This window comes from Castanea sativa, chromosome 1 (genome assembly GCF_040712315.1).
Source record: "Castanea sativa cultivar Marrone di Chiusa Pesio chromosome 1, ASM4071231v1".
Lineage (NCBI taxonomy): Eukaryota > Viridiplantae > Streptophyta > Magnoliopsida > Fagales > Fagaceae > Castanea > Castanea sativa.
The window spans coordinates 51914509-51935409 of record NC_134013.1 but is presented as its reverse complement, the minus strand read 5'-3'; the positions used below and the strand labels follow the sequence as shown (position 1 = coordinate 51935409).

The following is a 20901-nucleotide window of genomic DNA, read 5'->3' as shown; positions in this document are numbered from 1 at the left end:
TTAAACTTTTATTATTATTATTATTTTTTAGAAGAACCACTCCGGCTTTTTTTTTTCCTGAATATGTCTTGCTCCGTTGACTCTAGAGGCTTCAGACTTTGAGAATGACAAACGTAAATCTAGATGCCGCAATTAATTTTACACGGTTTCTATAAATGCTTGCAGCTTGCACAGGAGGCGGTATATCCTGCACCCGGCATATATGCCGAGTGTCTCACACAGGGGCGGGCCCCACACACTGTGGGGGCCGCCCCTGTGTCTCACACCCGGCATATATGCCGGGTACAAGATATAAAAATTGCTTGCACAGAAAGCAATTGACTTTGCTCCATGTTTGGCTTTTGACCGATAACATGTCATGCCTTGGGCCTATCAAAAAACAAAAAAAAAGTCATGCCTTGGGAGTTGGGATGTTTTAATTTTGATCATATTTAATAACGCTGTTTAAACAATAAAATTACAACAATTTTAAATTACTGTTTAAACATCATAATACATATTTTTATACATTTTTTACTTATATGTATTTTTATAAAATTTAAATAATATTGTTAAAAATCTCTTGTCAAATAACGAGCCTTTAACAATTTTTAGTTCACTGTACATTGATGCACAAATAAATAAATAAATAATTGACCGGTAATAGTTTAAAGTTATTGAAGCATTTAACTTTAAAAATATTAAAAGTATATTTTGTCCCAACTTTCAAAATTAATTTAATTTTTGTCATCAAAAAATTAATTATGTAATTTCATCATCTTCTTTTTTTGTTTTTAAACAAATTTGAATGTTATCCTTATTATCAAATTATCAACAAAAAAAATTTTTGTTGAGAAACACACACACACACCATTTTTATCCTTATTATCAAATTATCAATTGACTCACATAAGATATCGATGTGCCTAATGGATTGCTCACGTGTCATGTTAAGTAGGTTACTTGTAATAAAAAAATGTATAATTTGCCTAAATAAACTATGTCAATAATTTAAATGGCAACAAAAAAAACCATGTCTATTAAGTTTTAGACCCCTTAACATAATATGTTTAACATAATATTAAATGTTCAAAAAGTGTATAAAACACCTATGAACGTTTAGACCCCCAATTTACAAATTACCAACAAAAGCTTATTATCAAATAATGTATGTGCGGAATATGAAAATAAGCTAAATCAGAATTGGTAAAACAATTTAAACCGAAATTAATCACAACTACAGCAGCAATTAAAACGTAAAGATTAAGATAAGAGAGATGCAAACACAAAGACAACACAACTATGTGTTATCGAAGAGGAAACCAAAATTCTCGACATAAAACCTCTCCGCCACCCTCCAAGCGGTCAATAATCCACTAGAGAATGAAATTGGGATACGTGAATAGCAAAAGACCCTCCAAGCCTAATCTACTCAGTGTACCTAAGCCCTCCAAGCTTCTTGCTTCAACGAGATTACGCCGAACCTTTGTCTTCTCTAGCTTACTGAATTCCGCTATAGCCAATAGCATTAACCAATATCAATTGGTCCATTCCTAACTGCTTCCCAAGCACCAAATAATCTTCTCACAAATATGAGTATGGTGAGAAAAGGATTTGGTTAAATGTACCTCTCAAGAATGTAACAATGGAGAGGGTGAGAGTAGAGGAATTTGGAGAATCAAAAGATAAAGATTGTGGATGAGTCAATCTTGTTTTTCTCTAGGGTTTCTCTCTCAAAATTCTCTCTAGAGGCTCTCTACAATACGTGGGTATAAGGAGCATTTATATTGGTCTGTGTTTGGAATGTGAAAGGTCAGTTTTTCCCAAACAGAGTGGTTTGGCGACTTGACCTCGAGACTTGACTAAGTCGCGAGTCTGAGTCGAGAGCTAACTACCTGGCCAGACTAGAAGTTTTGTCATGTAGTGCTCTAGCTAGCGTGACTCTTCAGTTCCTCTACGTGCTTCACAAGTGTGCCTCCTTTGGCGACTTGCCAGCCGCGAGCCAGTCGCAAGATCCAGTCGTAAGGCCTTGCTTGAGTACACATTCTTGAGCTTTTCTTCACACTCTCTCACACACTACCCTTACATGATTCCCACCTAACTACAGGGTTTCTAAATGCTGAATTACAAGCAAATTTGACACGAAATAAAGCCAAAAAAATGATTGAATAAATTCAAATTTACAAATATTAAGCCAAGTTGTCTAGTCCCACATCGCTTAGGTCTGTGATAGGAGAGGGACTTATAACTCGCTTCGCGACTCTAACTGCGGCATGTAGTTTTGGAGTTGGCGTGTAAGTTTAAGTCTTTATTCCATTCTACTAAGTATTAAGTCTAGGTTTCCCCTTCTCCTATTCCAAATATATATATATATATATATATATATATATATATATATATATATATATATATATATATATATATATATATAAAGCCAAGTTGATTAACAAGTTTGTCAATTAAAACTAGGTTAAACAAATATGTGTAAAATAAATATAATAGGGAAAGCAAAGAACATAAAGATTTGATGACTTAGGAAAACCTAACCGATAAAAAACTTGGGGAGGATTTAACCTAACTATCCTCAAGGTAAAAACAATTTTATTATGAAAGAATTGAAGTTTGTACAATAAGACTTAGACCACTAACATCATATTGCTACCTTGTGTAGAAAACTTACTACCACGATTACATGACAGTTTCGAGTCCACGGACTACTTCTTTCCTTGATCTGCAACAACCATAAGTTCTTCTATTTGTGACTTTAAGACACCTCTCAAAGGTTTTAGATAATCTTGAAAGTTCTTTATGCAGCAACTGAAGCAACCATCAAGTTCTTGATGTGAATTTTGATCTTGATAGTTCTATGTGTATATATGAAGGTAAACACCTTTCAGATATCACAAAAGATTTAACACACAACTCATCAAGGACTTCTAAAATGTAGCTAGGGTTTTTCCTTTTATACTTGAAGTGAAACACTTAACTCTACATGTCATATGGGCTTGGACTAGTTTGAAACTAATGCAGAAAGTTCTTGTTCTGCGAGATTCGATCGATCGAGTTTGATTTTCGATCAATCGAGTCTTGCAGAATTTGACCAATAAATTCTTGTAATTACTCAATTCCAAACTTACACTTTTGATCATGGTTTGCCAACATATATAAAGTGAAGCTCTAATACATTAGTTCCTAAAGTCTTAGAACCTAACAATCTCCCCTTTTGACAATCAGTGACAAAACACATTACACGTAATAAAATGCTCAAAGTAAAAACAACCCAATTACACATTATTGCCCAAAATACAATTCAACCTAGCTCCTATCCATCAGTTGCAAAAGTAGACAACAGCTTCAAATGAATTAACTTGCAAATTCCTAAAACATTAAACAAACCATAAACACATGTGTGGAAAATACAAGTAAATCAAAATAAATATATTGTTTTCACAAAACATAAAATAAAAGACAAATACCATGAATAACCTCATAATATAAATCATAACCAAAGTACCATAGTTTGTGAAACAAGAACAAAAACATAAATAATCCAAAAACACAAAAAACAATGTCTCCCCCTAACTTATACAATCACATCATATGCCCCTAAATACAATCTACATCAAAAATATATTATCTCATAAAAAAAAATCACACATCTCCCCCTATCTATGTACTCCCCTCTTTTTGTTACATATTGCCAAAGGGAAATCAAGACTAATCCAATGGTGGAGTCGGTGAAGAATCACCTCTAGCATCAGGCAAATTTGCTTGCAAGGCTGCAACCTCTTTGAGCAAATGCAACAAAAGCTGATCATGTGCCGCCTGAATGGTGAGACACGTCTCTAGCATAGTACGCATAGAAGAAGATGATGACGTAGACGGTGGAGAATCCATGGTAGCAGTGGGATCAACAAACTCCTCAATTGGAGGATCACCAGAAGGAGCGTCTCTAGATGCATCACCTGTAGACGACTCGACTCTAGGGCGTTTAGAGCTAGCTTTTAACTAAGCAGCCATTTGCTTATGAAATGTGGCACCTATAGAAGCGATGATATGAACAAGCTCAAAAGAGGGGAAGTTCTCTAAACCTAAATCTAAAGGAATCCTATGTATGAAAACAGGGAAAAACAAACCATGAGATTTAGCACTACTCCTATGAACCTCAATAAGGGAACAAATGAAAAAAGTAGGAAAATTGATAGGAGCATTAGTGATGAGAGCGTATAAAAATGCACATCTCTCAATAGGAATGGTATGTATGTGAGAAATAGGTCAAATGCTATGACAAGAAATCTTAAAGAACAAATAATTGAGCTCAATAAGCTCATGTGTGGTAATCCTAGGATTAGTACCCCAACTAATGGTGGTACTAGTAAGAAGAGACATAATGTTGTCAAGAGGAGGAAACTCTGTGTAAGGATACATAGGCTACTGTACCATAGGTACATCAAGAGCAGAAGCCATTATCTCATGAGTAATGACAAACTCTTCACCCCTTATCCAAGTCTTCACATATTGAATATTGGAATCATCGGAGTGAATAGAGAGGTTTGAATAAAACTCTCTAATCAAAGCAGTCGGAGAAGGATGCTTAACATCCAGAAGAGGCAACCAACCTCGTCTCTCAAAATTCCTACGAATCTCATGATTAACCTCATCTAGGATAACTTTCCTTTTTGCCCAAATAAACCTAAAGATATTCAATTTCTCATAGGCTTCTTGATTAGGTTTAAACTGAAATCTAGTATTCTCAAAGTTAGAAGAGGAGGAGGTAGTGGTTTTCTTAGCCCTAGCTTTCCTAACCATGATTCTAAGAAAAAGAAGGAAAACAAAAACAAAGAAAAACACAAAAACCAAGGGCAGACTGCATCATAAAGGGTTAGAGCACAAAACATATCAACAAAATAACAAACTATATGATGCATGTAATGAATGCACATATGATGCATGCTCTGATGCACAAAAACTTGTTCAATTTTTCAAATTTTGACCCACAATTGACTTGAATAAAAGAGTTTTAACCAAAAACCCCAAATTTTGAAAAAACCACTTTTCAAAAACATATCAAATTGATTAATTAACCATTATACTAGTTAGAAAACATCATATAAAAATGTAATCCATCAATTTCACAAGCCAATTTCATCAATTTAAGCTTAATTGAACAATAACTACATTTTTTGAAAAATTTCAAGCCCTAGAATTTCCAAGTCTTCTCAAATCACAAAAATTGATCAAATTAATGCATAGGAATAATATATATAACATCTAAGCACAAAAACCCATTGATTAATTTTGAACAAAAACAACCCAAAAATCAAAATCACCAAAAATCTCTTTGTTCAAAAAGCCTAAAGAAAATGCATGAAAAATGTAAATAACTTGAAAAAAAGAAGGGTATAAAGGTCTTACCCAGACTTAAGGACAAAAACCCTTGAAGATTTGAGGAAGAAAATGACAAAAAGTGCTTGGATTGGATCGGTCAAGAGAGAAAAGGAAGAAAATGAGAGAAATTTTTTGAAAAAATAATGTACACGTGTTGAGAAAAGCATGTTTTTATTCTTTCCTTTTGAAACTCGATCGGTCTAGTACCGATTGGGTACCAATCGAACCAGGTAGAAGGTTTTCTTTAAAAACGCTTAAACTTTCGATCGATCAAAAAAAAGATTCGATCAATTGAAAAACATATTCGATTGATTGAATATCAATTGAACCAGGTAGAGACCAAGCTTAAAAGCTCAAGAGATTTTTGATCGGTCAAAAAACAGGTTTGATTGATCAAAATTTAGTAGAAGATTTTGCAAAAACCACTCAAACCAAGTTATTTCATGAATGAAATGCGTGAGAATGAGTTTAAAAGTTTTTCACACTAGAACTTCAAAACAAAATTTGTAATCCTTTTTACCCCAAATTTTCAACCCTTGAACATATTTTGCATCAAAATCATAGAGTATATAATCTTAGATAGCCAAACCAAATTCACACAGAATTTCATGTATTGAGTTTAGCAAAGAATAACTTGTGAAGTGTGTGCAAATAGTAACAGCATGAGATACATGTGAGGTGATAAGTAGATATTAATCAATCACAATTTCTACATTATTCATCACATAAATTTGAAAGTGACTATCACCTAAAGAGTTACATTATATAACTCCCATATCTCCTAGAAAACAAGCTTACAACTATGCATTTTTTTTTGCCTTATCATATTTTGTTTTATTTTTTTAAGCATATTTTTCTTTTTCAACTTTTTCTTTTCTTTTAAAGGCAACACCTTATGATTTTTTATGTATAAGTACTACACTTTCTCAAGAACAAAAACTTTTTAGATGCACTAAGGTGTTCATAATTGGTTAGTAAACAATGGTAAGATGGTTATTTATGCCTTTCTCTTAGAATTTTTTAATCCTTACAATCAAAAGCATGTAACTTCAAAATCAAGATCATGTGATTAAAAACTATAAACAACTCACACACAACATGCACTACATAGCTAATACTAGCAAAGTGCAAAAAAAAAAGCTCATCCAAGCTAACCAAGGTACACAGGCATGTTATGCAAAGATAAAATGGCCAACATCAAATACACATTCATGATATGTAATACAAAACGCATTCTTCCACTTTCCTCTTTTCTTTTTTATTTTTTATTTTTATGAAAAACAAACAAAAACAACCTAATATGAAATGCATGAATGTAATGCAATGCAAATCCTAAGAATAGGAGAAAACAAGAATCAAGAAAGTGGTCACAAATGATTTTGAGATGAAGCACAAAGACCATGTCAGAAAGACTCAATTAGATTGAGCCTTTTGCGTTTAAAACTTTGTAGATGCAACTTTGGCTTTGGAGTTATTATTTAGATTAGAATAATGAGTAACTCCAAAATTAGAATAAATGTTTAAAACTTTTACCAATTCATCAATAAGTATCATAGGATCTTGTGCTTGAGGCACATATACTTTTTGCTTAGTTGCTTGCTTAACATCTTGCAACTTGAAACAGTTTGGGTGAGTATGCCCAACTTTTCCATAAAAATGACAAACCCACAAAGGTCTATCATACTTCTTACCCTTAGATAAGTTAAGATTCTTAGGCTTAGACTCTTTAAAATCAACCTTGATCTTCCTAGGAGTAGAAACTTCTTATTTTGGCTTAACAACTTCTATCTTAGATGGTTCAAAAGAAGGAACAAAGTTTGTGCAATGAGTTTCAGATACAAAGATGCTATCAACAAACCTAAACCTGATTTGTCTAAGGGAGACTTCTGAATACTCAACATATGATCAAGTTTAGAACTAGCAGGCCTATTTGTTTGTTCTCTAGCAACAGACAATTCTAGTTTTAGGTTCTTAATCTTATTAAGCAACATACAATCTTCAGCCTTCACGTTATTAACCAGTTCATTAGCATCAAACAAATTTAGCAACAAGTTTTTCTTTTCTTTTTTAAGAATAGCTATCTCCTTTAACCTTAAATCAACACTTATTGCATTCTTTGTAGCAACTTTGCACAACTTGTTATAAGCTTCTTGCAAGTCAGTACTCTCAGAGAGTTCTCCCATCAGATGGTTCTCTTCAATCAGATTACTTTCATTAACTACAGCAGTAACTGTGAAAGCAAAGAAGTTTCCATCTTCATCACTTCTAGACTCATGATTAGAAACTTCACCATTGCTTAGAGTTATAGCCATAACTTTATCATTTGATCTCAAGAATGTTGGACATTCTGATTTTAAATGACCATACCCTTGACAACTAAAACATTGTTGACCTAAAGAATTACTAGAAGATTGACCAACTTTTTCTTTTGATTAACCAGTATTTTTTATTTTAGTTAGTTCATTTTTCTTAAAGTTCTTAGGTTCAACATTGTTTTTATATCTTGCCCTTCTATTGTTATTCTTGAGAAAATTTCTAAAGTTCTTGGCAAGGTATGCAATCTTTGTAGAAGAGAGTTCATCATCAAATCCATTATCATCAACATCAATAACTGACTTAAGAGACATTGATTTGGATTTGTTGGTTTTGGGTAGGTCTAACTCATAGGAAGAAGAGATCCTGCAAGTTCATCAATAAAGATGGAGTTCACATCCTTACTTTCAGTAATGACAATTATTTTGGGTCTAAAGTTCTCACTTAAGGATTTAAGAATCTTCCTAATAATCTTAGGTTGATCATAAATTTCACCCAAATTAAATGTAGAATTAACAATATCATTTAGTTTAGCATAAAATTCATCAAAACTTTCATCCTCAGACATTCTAATGCTTTCAATCCTAGTTGTCAACTGCTGCAACTTGTTTAATTTAACTGCCTTTGTACCTTCATGCACAGTTTGGAGAATTTTCCAAGCAGTATAAGCAACCTCAACATTTGAAATTCTCTTAAACTCCTCCATAGAAACAGCATTAAAAATAGCATTTACGGTTTTGCCATTGAAAACGGCTGCTTCTTTTTGAGATGTTGACCACTCACTAATAGGAGTAGTCGGTTTCTCCCATTCGTATTCAACAGAATTCCACACTCTCTTATCTATAGATTTCAAGAAGGCTTTCATCCTAACCTTCCAATAGGCATAGTTATTCCCATCAAAGTATGAAGGGATCACAAGAGAGTGACCGTGTTCTATGACAACAGGGGTCAATGATCAACTCGTAGATCAAAAAATCTAACATAAGAGCTAACCCTCTTTGATACCACTTATTAAGTTTTAGACCCCTTAACACAATATGTTTAATCTAATATTAAGCCAAGTTGATTAGCAAGTTTGTTAGTTAAAATTATGTTAAACAATATGTGTAAAACAAATATAATGCGGAAAGTAAAGAATGCAAATAACTGATGATCTAGAAAAACCTAACCAGTAAAAAACTTGGGAAGGATTTAACCTAGCTATTCTCAAGGTAAAAACAGATCCACTATGAAAGAATTGAAATTTGTACAATAAGACTTAGACCACTAACATTCTATTGCTATCTCGTGTAGAAAACTTACTACCACGATCAAATGACAGCTCTGAGTCCACGTATTTCTTTTTTCTTTGATCTGCAGCAATCATAAGTTCTCCTACTTGTGTCTTTGAGACACCTCTCAAAGGTTTCAGATCTTCTTGAAAGTTCTTTAAGTATCAACTGAAGCAACCATCAAGTTCTTGATGTGAATCTTGATCTTAATAGTTCTATGTGTATGTATGAAAGTAATAACCTCTCAGATCTTACAAAAGATTTAACACACAACTCGTCAAAGACTTCTAAAATGTAGATAGGTTTTTTCCTTTTATACTTGGAGTGAAACACTTAACCCTACACTTCATATAGGCTTGGGCTGGTTTGAAACTATTGCAGAAAGTTCTTGTTCTGCGAGATTCGATCGATTGAGTCTAATTTTCGATCGATCGAGTCTTGTAGAATTTGACCAATAAATTCCTGCAATTACTCGATTCCAAACTTACACTTAACCAAACTTTGAGCAAGTCTAAACTTAGACTCATTGTTTTGATCATGGTTTGCCAACATATACAAAGTGAAGTTCTAATACATTAGTTCCTAAAGTCTTAGAACCTAACAATGTCAATATGCCTTACTTTGGATAATAATCTCCTCTCAAAATTATGCAAGTTTAAAGAAGATGAAGGTGTTTAATGTTACAATGATTTCTCTTTATGGTTTCGGTAATCTTAACCTTCATTCTTTTAAAGATGAGGTATTTGGTTGGCTACAAAGATAATCAAAAAAATCCAAATAAGGCAAGTTATGGGCAATCTTCAATTGAATGTTTGGCGATCTTCTAATAGCGTTAAAACATTAATAACAGACTCTATATTAAGCTGATTGGAGATAAGAACTATAAGAGTTAAAATAGTTCAAGCTATGACATTTTTATAATATAGTAATTATTAAATATATAAAATGTGAATTGGATAATAAATTACAGTTTGTTAATATAAAATATTGTAACTCAATTGGTTGACACATTTTAGTATTTTTAAGGGAGATATTTAAAGTTTAAAATTCCCTAATCTCAATTATTGATATATTAAAAAAAACCTTAAAATCCACCGATCTCCAATAAAATTTTCGTAGTTTAATCACGGTGTAATAAGGGTAGCAAAAATTTGTTCACTTAAATTTAAAAGAAAAAAGAAAACAAAAAACGAAATAAAGAGGAGGAGAGAGAGTGGAGTGGAAGAAGCCGTCCAAAGTATAAACTCTTTTTTTTTTTTGTTTGAGAAACTCCAAAGTATAAACTCAGGGAGACAAAGTCAAAGCAGTGTGAGATAAAAATATAATAATAATAGAATAAAGGGTATGAGGCGTGTTAGGCGCCTTGGACCTCTGGTCAGGTCTGGCCCAAAACCATAATTATCATTTATAACCTTTGACAAGAATTATATATATATATATATATATATATATATAAGTTCCATTAATATTATAACACACATTAAATTATTTATTTTTAAAAATATTTTATAAAAAATTAAAAAATGTAAAATTTTTTCAATTTTCAAATAAAACTAAAAAAAAATATAAAATTAGTAAAATTCTATATATATATATTTGGTAAAATATAAAATATAATCACAACCCCGTAATTTTCTCAGTCAATTCAAATCAAGCTTGGACAAACAATTAATAAGTTTGAAAAATACAGTCAATCCCACTGAACTGTGACAGAGTCCTTTATGCGCCTATTTTGCTTTTTTACCCATCGAATTAAAATTACTTCCAGAACCCATTGGTTGTTACACTATTTATTAACGGTATAAAATATTGCAACTTGCCAAACCTAAGACTTAGTTACTCTTTTTTTTGAAAGAAAAAGGACATGGTTCTTGGTCTTCTTTCTTTGGTTATAAATATGGACAATTGGGTTAGGCTTTGATAGTATCTAAATTTTGTCAACTAGTTCTCGACTCTAACTAAGTAAAAGGGTAATTCAATATCCAAAGCCATAACATTTGGCAACAAGTCCTTTCATTTCCTTTGTGTTCTACTGGTTTTTTTGGTAAAAAATTTGTACTTTTTTTCTCCCGAGATGGACAGCCTTTTGGGTCTGCTTAGGATTCATGTCCATAGAGGGGTGAACCTTGCAGTCAGGGATGTCAGAAGCAGTGATCCTTATGTTGTTATCAAAATGGGCAAGCAGGTAAAAAAACGATTTAAGCTATTTCGGCGTTTTCTTGCTTCTCTGTATGCATTTCTTTGTTTCTGGGTTTTGATGGTCTTCTCTTGGGACTTATTATATGTTTTGCTCCGTGCTTGTGTTGTGTGAAAACCTCAAATCTTTTATGATTGATTGCAAAGGGCTTGATCTAAGTTTCGTTTTTTAGTAGTTCGGTTTTTTTGGTGTTGAACTTCAAAGCATTTTAGATCAAAGAAAATTTAATGTAAAGCTTGCAAGACTTGTTTGTTTGACCATGTCCTTCCTGATAACGTGGTTCTAAATATCTCAACTAATAAAATCAGTTGAATAAGAGAATTAAAATTCAATTCCTGACTAAATTAAGACTGATGGTCTTAAAAATACAACTCAAAACTGTCAAAATTTTGCTCTTAATCTTAGTACAGTACCCTTTTCGGAAATCGCGCCCATAATGACGATGATTTTCTCTTAAACCTACCTCACCAACTGCCAACTGGCTTTGCTTACTTAAGATCCCCATATTGATTCTTAGAATATATTCCTACTATTTGGATTTAAAATTTTCTCAAATATTTTCTCAAAATTTGATCAACAATTAAATACTCTAGTATTTATTTTCTTCTTCTAAAAGCCAAAAAATTATAATAAAAAAAAACTGAGAAATAATCAAATAAGGATTAGGTTCTCCTTATATTTTTGTTATTGTGCTTCCACTTTGCTAAACTGAGAAAAAGTATTTATTTTCTTCTTCTAGAAGCCAAAAAATTATAATAAAAAAAACTAACCAAGAAATAATCAGAGAAGGACTAGGTTCTATTTATATAAAAAATTAACTAATTTGTGTCTTGGTCCAATAATTAAAAGCAATTACCATTGAAAGTAAGTGGAATGAGAGAATCAAATCCTATTATATATATATATATATTTTTTTTTTTTTTTCTTTTTCTCGTTGAAGTATTTGCATCTGAAATTAGGCTTTGTATGTTTGTGTCTCTCGCTCTCCTAGTTACTGCCAGTCGACACCACTGTTTGCTTGGATGGTTATATCTGGACCACAGTAATCAAAACCATGGCTATCAAACTTTTCGTTTGGTTCCACTTCCCCACATCCAAAGGAAAAAAAAAAAAAAAATCACCTGAGCTAAAAACTTTTTTGTGGTTGAATACTGAGAAACATACCCAATCTTTTGAATCTCTTATTTATTTATTTTTTTAATTTATAAATTAAATTTTAAATTTTCCCCTATTTTTATTAATAAGCAAATATTAGAAAACATACATTGTATTTTTTATCACTCTCACAGATTTGAAATAGCACATGCTACCGTACACTTCAAAAAATTTAGCATTTAGCACATCTGGTGCTAGTGCCCTCGTGTGTGAAAAAAGGAGAAACTGTTTAGGCTTTTGATGCTAGTTATTTACACTGATTTGTTGTTAATGGTAATATCTGATGCAGAAGCTGAAGACTCGTGTAGTGAAGAAGAATATCAATCCAGAGTGGAATGAAGATTTGACTCTTTCTGTAGCTGATCCCAGTCTTCCAATAAAGATTGTAAGTGTTGGCGTGCATTTGCGTAGAGATGTTTCTGCGTTTTGCATTTTGCGTTTTTTTTGGTTGATCCCACAACACTGTTCATGGACCAGGCAACACCTGCAAAAACGCATGAACAATGTTTTGCTTTTAAAAAAATATTTTGCTACAGTGTTTTCAGCAATAAGTTTTCAATTTTCAACAAAATAAACGGTATCTAAATAGACCTTTATAGTTCTTGTGACATCGAGCTCAATTAAATAGTAAACCTGCTATTATCATGATATACATGTTATGTTAAAGGAACTGTAGTTGCATTGTTCATTCCATGATACAACAGAAGAAATCTACAACATGTTCAATATCAGCATATAATGATATTTAAATCATACTGTTAAATAAGCACCTGAAAAAAAAAATGCAGTACAAATGAGGTTAATTTTACTCAGGAATGAAAGACTGTCTCTAGAGCATGACACCCTATACGAATTTTGTTTGATTATTTATTTATTTATTAATTCTCTACGTAGATATTCTATACTGGAACTTCACTAAATATTTGAATTACCGAATGGAAATTTGGTACTTGCTAATTTTAAGATTCAACCAGAAAATCACCTATTTGTGCTTAAATCATGAATGAATATGTATAAGAGATTTCACTAATAATGTTATGGACATGGTACAAGTGGACAATAAAGTCATAGTCCTATGTACTTTGTTACTTAAATGAGGGAAACGCAAACATTCAATTGATATTCAATCTTCTGAATTCGTTATGATTGCAGTTTGTATACGACAGAGACACATTTTCTCTGGATGATAAAATGGGGGATGCTGAGTTTGAGATTGGTTCATTTCTTGAAGCCTTAAAGATGCGCTTGGAAGGCCTTCCTAATGGAACAATAATTTCGAGAGTACAACCAAACAGGCAAAACTGTCTAGCTGAAGAGAGCTGCATTATCTGGACTGATGGCAAAGCTGTTCAAAATATAGTTGTTAGACTGCGAAATGTGGAGTGCGGCGAGGTGGAACTCCAGTTACAGTGGATTGACATTCCTGGTTCCCGGGGTTTGTAGATCTATCTACTCTATTTATTTAATGGCTCGCCTATTGTAAATACAGGATTGAAGCATCCTTATTTGGCAACAAATGAGGCTGTTCACTTTGTTTACTTTGTTCATAGATGTTAAAGAGGAGTGAAATTTAGTAGTGTAATCCTCCCATGTATTGTTATCAATCATATGGAATCTGAGTAATCAGAATGGCACAATCGTTTGTTTTCTCTTTAATAAAGACGTGGTTAGTTGCTAATTTCCTTTTTCTTCTTGTGTTCTAATCTATCCATGTGGTGAAATTTCATAACTGGAGCAATCATAGAATTATTAGTTACCTACTAAATTCACGTTCATGAGTATTTCAACCTTTAAGGCCTAACAACTTGTGGAATATACAAATGTGCCTGAGCAAGGGTGACAATTCTTCTACCAAACGGGCCTTAACCTCAAGCCTTGCACTTTTTCGGTATTTCCTTGAGTTTATGAATGTTCCAACTATCTAATTGATGCAGGGCATTTCAAGAGGTTGTTTACATGTGCAGCCTTGACACAAAACAAGTAGCAACAGTAGCTAAGTTAGCCGCCACCCTAGCACTCTTGTGACTAACTAGTTACATGATTGATTAAGCATTGGCCAATAGGATTTAGACACTTGTCAATCATCTAGAAGGCTACCAGTGTCTGACAATTACTGTAAGTACTAAAATGTAAGTGCTTTGCAGAGTAGTTTTTCTATGTGAATGAAATAATCCTTTGAGAGCTTTTCTTGAGAACCTTGTGTTCTTTGCAGAGGTGCCTGACCACCTATTGATTGTTCTAAATAACTCAGCCCTTTTATTGTTTCTAAACCAGAAAGCTTTAAATTTGTAGGGTCAAACAAACTTGAGGACAAGTTTGCTTTCAAAGAAAGGGAATCCTGATGCAGATGCATCTACATTGGTGTAGCAACAGCATTTGGTGTGCTGCAACAGAAGTAAATTAATGATACAAGGCAACTGTATTAGTCTATAACATCATACGACTCTTGTTGCAGCCAAGAGTACAATTTTTGTGGCAGCCAAGAGCACTTGAAGTCAAGTGCCTCTTAGGAGGGAGAGTTTTGATGCAGGGCATTTCAATAGGCTATTTACAGTGCAGCCTTGACTCAAAACCAGTAGCAACAGTATCTCTAAGTCAACAACCACCCTACGCCTTGTAACTAACTAGTTAGTTAGTTAGATAATTGATTAAGCATCCAATAGGATTTAGACACTTGCCAATCATCTAGACGGCTTTCAATGCCAAATAACTAGTATAATTACTAGAATGTAAGCACTTTGTAGATTAACTTTGTATGTGAGTGAAAATAAGTCTTTGAAAGCTTTTCTTGAGAATTTTGTATTATTTGAAGAGGTGGCTAGCCATCTCTCAATTAGTTCTTACTTCTAAGCAACTCACATCCCATTTGGTTCTAATTCATATCACAACCCATTATTTTCCCTGCATCACTAATCAGAGTCAATCATAAACAATCGATGAAGCTTTCTTATATCTAAATTGGAATTTTACATTTTTATTTGCACGACATAAGTTGGTTTGATATGTCCCTTGGAAAATTTTGAATGTTTTACTTCAAAGTATTAAGTGGTTTGGTCCTTGGATTCTTGCAATCAACTTAAAACGTAAAAGAAAAGAAATCTTTTTATGTAATCATGTAACTTGTGATGGCTGAGGTATAAAGAAATTCAGTGTTTTTGCCTCTTTGGACCAAGTTCTGAAAAATCATGAAGTGCGACTTGATTGTTGTTTGGGCAGCGATGGTGACAGAGGATACAGCACAAACAGAACAGCCACACAGGACTGAATGAGTTATTCTTAGGTACTCCCGGAGCACGGAGAATGGTGCTCCCTCTTCTCACATTCATGGTAGAGTCTCATTAAATTCATGGTGGGGTCCACCATGAATGTGAGAAGAGGGGGCACCATTTCACTATATTTCGGGACTACCTAAGAATTTTCCGGACTGAATAAACAAAAAGTAGACTGCAACTACACAGTAGAAAACAGTAACAGAAACATGAACTAAACACTTGCAGACACTACACGGGATGAGACAATTAAAACCCATGGAATCCCAGTAAAGACATTGCAACAAAAAAGGTGAGGCATGTGTCATATAGAATCTCTCTCTCTCTCTCGTTCTGAGATATTCCCCTTTTTGCCAACCTATCAAAACATGCTCAATGGCCCTGCAATCCAAGATTAAGTTAGTAAATTCAAGTGGGCAATCTGTGTTATAAATTTGATAAATTGTTAAAAGAGTAAAAGAATTTGATTCCAAGTTCCCTTTATTTGACCACTCAGAGTCAGAGGTCGGAGCGGTGGCATAGTGGTTAGGTGTTGGTATGTGATATGGGCTCTAAGTTCAAATTTTCGAAGGCTGAAGCCACTGTTGCTCTAATTGAATCTAAGTTCAAGTTATTACTTCACATTTTTAATTTATTTCTTAGTGGGTATGGATTTATTATAAGGTGGGGGTGCTTGTGCTTTATCTTTTTATTCATTCATTAAAAACAAAAGAAACTACGAGGGAGTTCAAAACATCTTCAATTCCATTCCAAGTAAGTCTCAACTCTTTCTTCTCTCTTTTCTTGGATTCACTCTCTATCCAAACGTATAAAATGTTGAAAATGAGCAGCCATATTTGGGCCCTTTTATCTTTCCTCACGATCCATACATTACTGAAGCCCAATCTCACTTTGCACACCCATCAATGGGGCCTTTCAACTTACCTAAAAATAAAAATATTAGTCTTCAGAAAAAGAGATAGGGAAAAAAAAAAAATCCAAACTTGCCGGATAAAAAACAAATTAGTAAAACATAGATCCGAAATCTTAATACAACCATTTATCAACACTTTTGGCCGTTTGTTGGTAATTGTGTAATTAAAACGGTTTTGGATTTTCTTAATCATGAGAAAGTGCCACCAAAATTTAATGAGACTCATCTTATTCTTATTCCTAAAACAAAAAATCCCACCAAGGTTATTGAATATCGTCCTATAAGTCTTTGAAATGTGGTGTATAAATTAGCATAAAAAACCCTTGCTAATAGACTTAGGAAAATATTACCACCTATTATCAGTGATACTCAAAGTGCTTTTGTACATGAAATGTTAATAACTGATAATGTTTTAAGTGCTTTTGAAATTATGCACCATATTAGCCAGAAGAAGAAAGGAAAAGTGGGTGAGGTATCTCTCAAGTTGGATATGAGTAAAGCTTATGATAGAGTAAAATGGATTTGGTTGGAGAAGATAATGGGAAAAATGGGCTTTAATGTTAAATGAAGAAGTTTGATGAAGCAATGCATTTCATGTTACATATTCTTTGAAGATTAATGGGGTACCAAGTGGCTCTATAACTCCAACTAGAGGCTTACGTCAAAGTGATCATTTATCTCTTTATTTGTTTTTGATTTGCTGAAGGGCTTTCTGCTTTAATTAAAAAATTAGTGGAGAATGGGGTTCTACATGTGGTTGCAGCATACAAAAGAGGTCTAAATATTTCTCATTTATTTTTTGCAAATGACAGTTTAATATTTTGTAAAGCTTCTAAGGAAGAGAGTGAATCTTTGCAGAGAATAATTGGGATTTATGAAAGAGCCTCGGGTCAACTTTTAAATCGAGCAAAAACTTCTCTATTTTTTAGCAAAAATACTCCCAATGATATTAAGGAAGAATTCAGATTGAGATTTGATGCTCAAATTATTCACCAACATGAAAAATATCCTGGTCTTCTATCTTTGGTGGGTTGCTCTAAACGCAATACATTTTTGTTAGCTAGCAAATTGGCGGGGCGAAGGAGAAGCTATTATCTAGAGCTGACAAGGAAATTTTGATAAAGGTTGTTGCCCAAGTAGTCCTTACATACACTATGAGTTGTTTTAAAATTACTGATTCTATCTGTGAGGAATTGACAAGTATGGTAAGAAATGTTTGGTGGGGGCAGAAGGGTGATGAGAGGAAGATGACTTGGATGAGTAAGGAGAATCTTTGTGTTCCAAAAAGTCAAGGTGGTATGGGTTTTAAACTACTCAAGGAATTTAAATTAGCTTTATTAGCTAAACAAGGCTGGAAGCTTCAGATGGAAACTAATTCCCTTGCATATAAAGTCCTTAAAGCTAAATATTTTCCTAACTATGAGTTTGTGGCAGCAACTATTGGAAGGCCTCCATCCTATTTGTGGAGGAGTATAATGGCTGCACAACATATTGTTAGGAGTGGAGTTAGATGGCAGGTAGGGAACGGACAAAAGATTCGGATTTGGTCTGATAAATGGTTGCCAACTCCATCAACTTTTAAAGTAATATCGCCACCAAAAATGTTGGGTTTTCAAGCTTTTGTCTCTGATCTGATTAACAGTGATACTGGGGAGTGGAAGGCTGGTTTAATTCATCAGATTTTTTTACCACATAAGGCAGAGGTCATTCTTGGTTTGCCACTTAGTTCAACTCTGCCTGGAGCTGCTTTGATATGGAGTGCAACCCCAAATGGGAAATTCTCAGTGAGGAGTGCCTACAAAATTGCTATGGAGACTAGAGTACAAGCTGATTCAGGTTCCAATTCAGATAATAGTGATATGAAGTCACTTTGGAAGGTTTTGTGGGGTTTGCAAATTCCAAATAAGGTGAAACATTTTGCGTGGAGAGCGTGTGAAAACATTGTACCAACCTTGTCTAACTTTAAAAAGAGAGGGATTGTTGGAGATGACTTATGTGAAGAATGTAGAATGGGCTATGAATCATTAGGTCATGTTTTTGGGAGCTGCTTATTGCTTGGGCTCTTACATCTATTTTCGGCGTGCAACAAGATTTATTCTTTAATGACTTTATGGAGTTGTTTTGGTTTCTGGTGCATGTTCAGAAAAGTGGTGATGATGTGCTCTCATTAGCTGTGACCATTGCTTGGGCTTTGTGGACTAAGTGGAATGAGAAAAGAAATGGTAGGAAGTTTATGACAGGATTAGAGTTAGTTCAATGGTGTGGAAACTATATTGAATCATTCAAAGTTGCAAATTCAGCAACTACTGCAAATTCAACAAATTCTACACTAGTCTCAGCAAGACCACATTGCTCCCAGGTTTGGTCACCTCCAGCTGCTTCTGTTTTAAAAGTAAATGTTGACGTGGCTGTCTTCTCGCAACAAAGAAAGCCAGGGGTAGGTGCTGTAATACACAATTGTGAGGGCTTGTTTATGGGAGTTTTGTCAATGAAGCTAAATCAGCAGTTGGGTTCTTTGGAGGCTGAAGCAAAAGCTTATGAATTGGGGATTTTGTTTGCTAAAGATATGGGCTTTCATGAGATTGCTCGAGGGAGATTTTTGTTATGGTTTCAAATGCTATTGCTAGCATTTCTTCTCCTCCATCTTCGATAGCATCAATTGTGTATAGAATTAGTTCTCTTTTAAGTGCTTTTTGTAGTTTTTCTATTTCACATGTTGGTAGAAAAGGTAATCAAGTAGCTCATTTGTTAGCAAAACATGCTCAAGGTGTTGAGCAATTTGTTACTTGGATTGAGGAGTGCCCTTGTTTCTTAGAGCATGCTCTCTCAATTGATGTATTTACTTTTAGTTCATGTTAAATGGAATTTCAGTTTCCTATAAAAAAAAAAAAAAAAAAACACAACTGGGATAGTAGTATTAGAATTTTTTTTAGAAGGACCTTGCTTGAACCTATCAGCTAAAAACAAAGCGTTAAAAGTCTTTTATTTCTTCAAAAGTATTCAATAAATAAATAGAAGGAAAAATATTTATTAACACTCATTTATATCTACTATTTCACTCATACGGTTGATACAAGAATCTTCCCATTTTAACACATAAAAGTAAGTGCGAAAAAAAAAGGATGAGAAAAAGTACATAAACAAATGTAAAAGCTACTGAAATGGCAGTTATGCAACAAAAAACTCAAACTAACTTTTTCCCAAAGTTAGATACTCAAAAACTTAATCCATTGTACCCAAAAAAAAATGTCATCTCCCCCTAACATGTATTTCTAACCCTGGAGAAAATATATCACAATCCCGCTGACTTAACATAACAAAAAATATTTAAAAAATTTAAGCAAGGTATCCCAAATTTCTCCCTATTTTTGTCATGATTTGACAAAGGGTGCAGAAAAAACATGAAACTCTAGCAAACAAAGACAACTTCTTATATGAAGAGCACATGTTAAAAATAAATTTCTCTTCCCCCCCCCCCCCCCCCCCCTTTTTCTAAAAAAAACATCTTAGGAATGAAAAAAAAAAACCTTTTGGGAAAAACAGTTTAGGGAAAATTCTGGAGAAGAGGAAAAACATAGACACATTCCAAAATTAAAATAATAAGGGTTTTACATGAAATACTAATATTCTCTCTTTTATTATATGCAAAACACTATGTATGCAGACACTTCCAATCATAATCATTTAAGACTATGCAATATAGCATCAAGGGTATAAAAATTCAGCATGCAAGGTGTTTTCATGTGTCAAGATGTCTTGTGAACTCAAATCAACCTCAAAAGTAGAGAAAAAGTTATGAAGATAAACATTATCAAAATTTAAAGGTTTTCAAGTCAATCAAAGATGTTTGAACTTGTATACTATTGGGAAAATACATGCAAAATAATAAAATAGAAAGCCCCATAAAACACCCCCAAAAAAAAAAAAATGTGGTAAGGCTATCTCCAAGCCTACCTCCTCAGGTAATGCCAACCAAAATTCACTATTATTAATAGGTATTGCAATCACACAAACTCTTAAACATAAACTAACCCAAAACCCAATACTCCCAAAGGTGCTCTCACACTAACTCACTAGGCAAAGCTAGTCTTTACCACACAACAGAAAATTTTTCTCCTAACTCTCGCACACAACAAAACTACTCTACCACTCCTTTTTATAAGGGACTCCGCATCTCCTTACCAATTCTCTTTTCAAAGTGGGACTACCACTTTCAACATAATTAGTGCACCTCCTTTTTATTCTTCTAACTTTAATGTCTCGTTACCAACTAACAGCGTAGTCACTTGAGTGTCATATGAAGGGGGACTGAGGTTAACAACAATAGAGCTTGATCTTCCTCATCAATCTTAGGCTTCATACTTAATATTAATAATTGAGTAGTTAATCTATTAAAAACATTCAGATGATCACTTA

At 33.6% G+C, this 20901-nt stretch overlaps 1 protein-coding gene across 1 annotated transcript; it reads left to right on the top strand.

Moving 5' to 3' along the window:
- Positions 1-10772: 10772 nt before the first annotated feature.
- On the top strand, positions 10773-13981 carry LOC142638284 (protein C2-DOMAIN ABA-RELATED 4-like). The gene is made up of 3 exons (XM_075812314.1): positions 10773-11136; positions 12593-12688; positions 13456-13981. Exons 1-3 carry the CDS (start codon positions 11026-11028, stop codon positions 13744-13746), a joined length of 498 nt encoding a protein of 165 aa, XP_075668429.1. The 5' UTR covers positions 10773-11025; the 3' UTR covers positions 13747-13981.
- The last annotated feature ends 6920 nt before the right edge of the window (positions 13982-20901 follow it).

Bases quoted from the DNA above. Each gene is read 5' to 3' on its own strand.
- LOC142638284 (XM_075812314.1), top strand. From the start codon at position 11,026: ATGGACAGCCTTTTGGGTCTGCTTAGGATTCATGTCCATAGAGGGGTG. The intron at 11,137-12,592 runs GTAAAAAAACGA...TATCTGATGCAG, and splicing joins TTATCAAAATGGGCAAGCAG to AAGCTGAAGACTCGTGTAGT. The intron at 12,689-13,455 runs GTAAGTGTTGGC...TTATGATTGCAG, and splicing joins CCAGTCTTCCAATAAAGATT to TTTGTATACGACAGAGACAC.